Source organism: Danio aesculapii, chromosome 20 (genome assembly GCF_903798145.1).
Source record: "Danio aesculapii chromosome 20, fDanAes4.1, whole genome shotgun sequence".
In the NCBI taxonomy this organism is placed as follows: Eukaryota; Metazoa; Chordata; class Actinopteri; order Cypriniformes; family Danionidae; genus Danio; species Danio aesculapii.
The window spans coordinates 50,479,849-50,487,348 of record NC_079454.1 but is presented as its reverse complement, the minus strand read 5'-3'; the positions used below and the strand labels follow the sequence as shown (position 1 = coordinate 50,487,348).

Sequence of the window (7,500 nt, the reverse complement as noted above, 5' to 3'; positions counted from 1 at the left end):
ATATATATATATGTATGTATATATATATATATATATATATATATATATATATATATATGTATGTATATATATATATATATATATATATATGTATGTATATATATATATATATATATATATATGTATGTATATGTATATATGTATGTATATGTATATATATGTATGTATATATGTATGTATATATGTATGTATATATCTTATAGGAATGTTAAAATAACTTTTTATCATTTAATTACTGTTTTACACACTCTTCATACACTCTTTTATCTCCTACCCCAACCCACAAAAATTGCCCCACTGGGATTTCTGTCCGCCCACCCTTCTGTGGTTGGCAAGAACCGGGCCTGGTGGATGCACACATTGCGATATTGATGCTCAAATGACATATTGTGCAGCCCTAGTTCATAATGATTTTTATTTGCTCGTGCAGGTAAAGATGAGGTCCAGGACCAGTGATATGGAGGGGCCAGAGAACAGACCACTGAAGCCGCTCGCGAAAATACACAACATTCAGAAAGAAGGAAGCAAAGCGGAGCTGCTGATGAAGAAAAGCAGAGCGCAGGAGGAGAAGGAGAGCAGCGAGGAGAAAGCTGATGTCTGCGGGACTCTGAATAAGCCTCAGAAACTTTGCAGGAAGCAGATGAAGAGAGCCGGACTGATGGAGCTGTCCAAAGAAGATCTGGTCCATCTGCTGGGGGTCATGGAGGGAGAAGTGCAGGTGAAATGAAGCTACTATAGTTGGTTTACTGTTATAGTATGTTATAATTATAATACTATACACAGTTGAATCAGAATTATTAGCCCCCCATTGATTTTTTTTGTTTTCTTTTTTAAATATTTCCCAAATGATGTTCAACAGAGCAAGGAAATTTTCACAGTATGTCTGATAGTATTTTTTCTTCTGGAGAAAGTCTTATTTGTTTTATTTCAGCTAGAATAAAAGTAGTTATTCATTTTTTAAAAACCATTTTAAGGTCAATATTATTAGCCCCTTTAAGCTAATTTTTTTGATAGTCTACAGAACAAACCATCATTATACAATAACTTGCCTAATTACCCTAACCTGCCTAGTTAACCTAATTAACCTAGTTAAGCCTTTAAATGTCACTTTAAGCTGTATAGAAGTGTCTTGAAAAATATCTAGTAAACTATTATGTACTGTCATCATGGCAAAGATAAAATAAATCAGTTATTGGAAATGAGTTATTAAAACTATTATGTTTAGAAATGTGTTGAGAAAATCTGCTCTCAGTTGAACAGAAATTGGGGGAAAAAAATAAACAGGGAGGCTAATAATTCTGACCTCAGCTGTACATTCTTATGGAATATCTTTCAAACTATGTTAAAAAGCTTTATATATACATATATAAATTTGAGATTTTTATATAATCATTTTTTAAGGATAATAATAACTATATATAGTTTTTGTTCACAATTTTGCAAGAAAACACAGTTTGAGTCTTACTACTTCCACATGTCACATTTAATTTAATGTGTTGCTGATTTCCAGGTAATTATTTGTGAAATCTTGAGGGCCCCTTGCCTGCAGGGGCTGCAGGGTTTCTGACCCCAGCGGGTTGCCCCTAGGGGTTGGGAAAGGTGTTAGGACGAAGTATCGTGGACCAAATTGAAAAAATGCAGTGGAGGGTTGGGTCCAGGCTTTGGGTATCGCAGACAAAAGTGAAGAGCGGGGGGATGGGGGGGTTTGGTGTGGTTAGGGTTAGTTGGGGGATTGGTGGACCCCTTATAGATTGGTGGACCCCTTAGAAACGTCCTAACTCTCCCTCCCCTAGGGGCGCCACCGCCCCTACCACACTCATTCCGAAAAAAAACATACAAGCCAATCTGTCTAACCAAAATCTTTGACTGACTACTTCATCAGTTATATAATTAAAAATGGTGGACTGGCGGACAAAAAAAATTATTTATCCTTTTCAGGTTCATTCCAGAAAAGTTTGGAATGTTAAACAAATGCGCCTGTCACTGTCTTGGTAAAAGTTTGGAATGTTATACAAATGCGCCTGTCACTGTTTTGGTAAAAGTTTGGAATGTTATACAAATGCGCCTGTCACTGTCTTGGTTAAAGTTTGGAATGTTATACAAATGCGCCTGTCACTGTTTTGGTAAAAGTTTGGAATGTTATACAAATGCGCCTGTCACTGTTTTGGTAAAAGTTTGGAATGTTATACAAATGCGCCTGTCACTGTTTTGGTAACATAAGTCAGTGTAATGTAAACAGTGATATGGACTATGATCAGATATTTCTGTTTTTGGGAGTCCATGTGAGAGATTAAATTCACAGTAAAAATTAATGCTCAAAATCAAACTGCGTTACAAAAGCATGAAAAACAGTGGCACATTTTTGGCAGCCGGCATAAATGACACTAAATGAGTGACGCAGTCAATTCAATTCAATTCACCTTTATTTGTATAGCGCTTATACAATGTAGATTGTGTCAAAGCAGCTTCACATAAAAGGTCACAGTAAATAGGAACAGTGTAGTTAAGTTTGTAGTGTTTAAGTTCAGTTCAGTTTAGCTCAGTTCAGTGTGGTTTAATAATCACTACTGAGAGTCCAAATATTGAAGAGCAAATCCAACGATGCGCAGCTCTACAGATCCTGAACCATGCAAGCCAGTGGCGACAGCGGAGAGGGAAAAAAAACTTCACTAAAGGCGGAAGTGAAGAAAAAAAACCTTGAGAGAAACCAGGCTCAGTTGGGCACGATCATTTTAATTTCTCCGCTGGCCAAACGTCTTGTGCAGAGCTGCAGTCTCAGTGGCGGAGGCTGGAAGCTGGCCTCAGCGAAGACTCGTCTGTCTCTGGAGCGTCATAGGAAACAGTCTCATGTTCTCCATTCTTCCATGACCATCGCAGTAGTTGTTCAGGATTCGGCCAGGTCCAGGATATGGAAACCTTGGGATCATCTCGTCGTTGGTCTTGGATCGAATCAGTGACTCTGCATAGTCTGAGGGCCTCGGGAAGAGTATCCCCAGGTGGAAATGGAGAATAAAGAAAATAATTAGCGTAGCTGATGTTCACAGTGTATATCAGCAAGATGCATAACCTGTGTGGAAGCCCCCTAAGTGGTGCACTAAGTGTATGCTTTACTGAACAGATAGGTCTTTAATCTAGTTTTGAATTGGGAGAGTGTGTCTGAGCCTCGGACGTTATCAGGAAGGCTGTTCCAGAGTTTAGGAGCTATAAATGAGAAGGCTCGACCTCCTTTACTCGACTTTGCTATTCTAGGTACTACCAGAAGCCCTGAGTTTTGAGATCTTAAAGAGCGAGTTGGATTGTAGCGAGACAGAAGATTGGTTAGATAAACAGGAGCTAGATTATTTAGAGCTTTATATGTAAGAAGCAATATTTTAAATTCAATACGAAACTTAACAGGCAGCCAGTGTAAGGAGGATAAAATTGGGGTGATGTGATCAAATTTTCTAGACCTGGTAAGAACTCTGGCAGCTGCATTTTGTACTAATTGAAGTTTGTTAATAGAGGATGCTGGGCAGCCAGCAAACAGAGCATTACAGTAGTCCAGCCTAGAAGTCATAAAAGCATGGACTAGCTTTTCTGCATCTGAGATGGATAGAATACTTCGTAACTTACCGATATTTCTCAGATGAAAGAAAGCAGTTTTTGTGACATGGGAAATATGATTTTTAAAAGTTAAATTGCTGTCTAATATGACACCCAGATCTTTTATAGTAGAACTAACGCTAACTTTGTATCCCTCTAATTGTAGGTCGAGTTGTGAGATCTGCTGTGTACAGGATTTAGGCCCAATAAGTAATAATTCTGTTTTGTCTGAGTTTAAGAGAAGATAATTGTTGGTCATCCAGTCTTTAACATCTTTAATACACCCAGTTAGCTTGGACAGATTAGACGTCTCGTCAGGTTTAGTTGAAATATATAATTGAGTATCATCTGCATAGCAGTGAAAGCTGATCCCATGTCTTCTAATAATGTCTCCCAGGGGTAGCATGTATATTGTAAACAGTAAAGGGCCTAAAACTGATCCTTGAGGCACCCCGTATTTTACTGGGCTGATTTGTGAAGGTTGTCCATTTATATTTACAAACTGGTAACGGTCAGATAAGTATGACTTAAACCATTGTAGGGCCTGTCCCTGGACACCTGTAGACTTTAAGCGATTAATAAGAATACCATGGTCAATGGTGTCAAATGCCGCACTAAGATCGAGTAGAACTAATAGCGAGATGCACCCTTGGTCAGCAGCTAAGAGTAAATCGTTGGTTATTTTCACTAATGCAGTTTCTGTACTGTGATGAGCTCTGAAACCTGACTGAAACACTTCAAAAACATTGTTGGTCTGCAGAAAGGAGCATAATTGAGCAGAAACAACTTTTTCTAGTATTTTAGATATAAATGGAAGGTTTGAAATAGGCCTATAATTAGCTAAGTTGCTGGGTTCCAGTTGTGGTTTCTTAATAATAGGTTTAATAACAGCTAACTTGTAAGGATTTGGAACATGGCCTAAAGATAAAGAAGAGTTGATAATGTTAAGAAGAGGTTCTCCTATAACAGGTAGCAATTCTTTCAGTAACTTTGTTGGAATTGGGTCCAATATACACGTAGCTGATTTAGAGCTATTTATAATTTTGTCTAGCTCTTCCTGTTCTATGATTTTAAAGCACTGTAGGTTATTTAGGTTCAGAGGCGTGTTTACTGAATCTGAAGTATAAGGCGGTGCAGAAAGTTTAATATCTCCTATTTTCTGTCTAAAGCCTTCTATTTTATCACTGAAAAAATTCATGAAGTCATCACTACTAATTTGCGGTGGAACGTTTTGTTCCAAAGATGACCGATTATTTGTTAATTTAGCGATGGTGTTAAATAAGAATCTAGGATTGTTTTGATTATTTTCTATCAGTTTGCGGAGGTGCTCAGCCCTGGCAGATTTTAAAGCCCTCCTATAGCTGGACATACTGTCTTTGTATGCAATTCTAAAGACTTCTAAATTAGTTTTTTTCCATTTACGTTCCAGGGCACGGGTTGCTGTTTTGAGAGCGCGGGTATGACTATTATACCACGGTGTAGTTTTATTCTCTCTAGCCTTTTTTAGTTTGATGGGTGCCACAGTATTTAAAGTGCTAGTAAAGATGGCATCCATACTGCTGGTTACTACATCAAGGTCATTTGCGTTTGCGGGTGCATTTCGAAGTAGAGAAAGATCAGGTAAGTTATTTATAAATTCATCTTTAGTGGATGGAACAATAGTTCTACTAGGACGATATATCGGAGCGGATCTGCTAATTTCAGGTAAACACAGCTTATATAGTAAGAGGTAGTGGTCTGTAATATCATCACTTTGTGGTATAATGTCTACATCAGTGACCACAATTCCATAAGACAGAATTAGATCTAGTGTATGCTTTAGGCGATGAGTTGGACCAATAACATTTTGCTTTATTCCTAGTGAGACCAGCAAGTCCGTAAACGCGAGCCCTAATGTGTCGTTAGCGTCATCTATGTGGATGTTAAAGTCTCCTACAATTAGTATTTTATCAGTTTTAACTAGTAAGTCAGAGATAAAATCAGAAAACTCTTTTAGAAAATTGACATAGGGTCCTGGAGGTCTATATATGGTGATTAGAGCGAGAGATAACATAGGTTTTTGCATAGTGTTTGGAAGGACAACATTAAGCGTTAGTACTTCAAAGGAGCTAAACATAAGTCCGTTTCTCTGATTAACATTAAGAATATCACTAAAGATTGACGCGACTCCACCACCACGGCCAGTTTGACGAGCCTCATGTTTATATAAGAATCCTGGAGGAGTTGCCTCATTTAAACTAATATAGTCATTTTGTTTCAGCCAGGTTTCAGTGAGACAGAGTGCATTAAGATTGTTATCTGTTATTATTTCATTTATGATAAGTGCTTTAGGTGCTAGTGACCTGATGTTTAGGAGACCAAGCTTCATGAAATTTGTATTTTCACTTTTTAGTGTTTTTTCTGGTTTAATTCTTAATAGATTATTTCTGGAGCACACAGTACGTTTGTTTCTTGATCTAATAATACGAGGAACAGACACAGTCTCTATGTGGTTAGTTAGGTATGCATTACTGTTATTTATGTGGGACGAATAGGAGTCTGTGTGGCTAAATTGTGAATTTTGTGAATTTTTGCTTACTAGTCAGATAGAGCGAAGTATTCTGGTGATGTTGTCCGACAGGAGTTCAGCTCCAGCTCGACTGGGGTGCAGCCCATCAGCGCGGAAAAGCCTAGGACGCTCCCAGAAAACATTCCAGTTATTGGCAAAGAGCAATTTCTGTTCTTCACACCATGTTAATAGCCATTCATTCAGAGCAAAAAGTCTACTGAACCTTTCATTTCCTCAGCGGTAGGTAGGAAGCGGTCCAGAAACGATGATCTGCGTGGCGGGCGAAGTGCGTCGAACCGTCTCGATCAGGCTCCTGAAGTCCTTCTTCAGGATCTCCGTCTGCCGGAGCCCGGTGTCGTTCGTCCCCACGTGGAGGACGGCGGCACCGAGGCTCTCGGCAGCGCTCAGGATAGTAGGTATCTGTGCAGAAATATTCTTACCTCGGGCACCAGGGAAGCAGAAAGTGCGTACTTTGTTACCTTTGGAGGAAGTGGAGCGGACGTGGCGGACGATTGAGTCGCCAATGATGGCAACATCGCGACCCGTCTCGCGGAGAGGGGCGAAGCGGTTCTCTGTGGGGATCTCGAACACCGGAGGAGGAGACGTTCTGCCCCGGGACCTGGCAAGCACCTTACGCGGTTGCACCCAGGGGCCGTGGTAGCCGGGAGTCGGCGTGAACGACGCCTGGGTGCACCGCGTCCTCGGTGCGCTGGGCCTGGACAGAGAAACAAGCGGAGTTGAAGAAACTGGGAGATTGTCGTTGTATCGGACACTTACCTCAGACGAGCGAGTACGGGTTAAGAGCAGAGCCCTGATGCCCTCTCGCTTCGTCTCCAGCGAGCGAATCTGGGACTCCACCGCTTCCAGCTCCAGCTCCAGCGCCTCCATCGATGCCTCTCCTCTTTATGGATGACTTTTCTGGTGTGACTGGTTTGCTCATTAGCTCAACTCGAACGGCATCAGACTGGGAGGTGAAGCACAAAAAAATCTGACACAAACACAAGCGACTCACCAACAGAGGAACAACCTAAGTACATATAAAGCTAGACGCATCTGCAGAGAATGTGCGGAAATCGCCTTAATCACGTCCTCCAAATCTAGATTGAGTGACGTGATGCTTCACCCATTAACGGGGTGTTATTTGACTGGAGAGATAGAAATAAACCCTACTTTTGTTTTATTTTAACTCCAGATGCATTTTTAAACTCTAGATACATCTGTAATAAATTCAAATTTTAATGATCACATACAAAGTCATGCATACACAGTATGAAACGCAGTGAAATGCTTACACAACCCATTTGCGACCTTAAAAAAATAACAATAACAATAATACTAATAGCAACAACAAGAATCTAAATTTGCAGAAA

The 7,500-nt window shown here is 39.9% G+C and overlaps 2 protein-coding genes across 7 annotated transcripts in view; one reads left to right on the top strand and one right to left on the bottom strand.

The window, feature by feature from the left end:
* LOC130248185 (filamin-A-interacting protein 1) overlaps nucleotides 1-7,500 on the top strand; it is an 82,882-nt gene that overhangs the window by 32,410 nt on the left and 42,972 nt on the right. For all 6 annotated transcript variants that reach the window (XM_056481746.1, XM_056481750.1, XM_056481749.1 and 3 more), the window contains one exon: nucleotides 431-718. In XM_056481746.1, the coding sequence (XP_056337721.1) occupies nucleotides 437-718 (282 nt within the window). In that variant the 5' untranslated portion in view covers nucleotides 431-436. The remainder of the gene's footprint in view (nucleotides 1-430; nucleotides 719-7,500) is intronic.
* On the bottom strand, nucleotides 6,354-7,018 carry LOC130248187 (uncharacterized). The gene is made up of 2 exons (XM_056481751.1): nucleotides 6,610-7,018; nucleotides 6,354-6,550 (listed from the first exon to the last, which is right to left on the bottom strand). The coding sequence occupies exons 1-2, from the start codon at nucleotides 7,016-7,018 to the stop codon at nucleotides 6,357-6,359; spliced, it is 603 nt and encodes a 200-aa protein (XP_056337726.1). The 3' UTR covers nucleotides 6,354-6,356.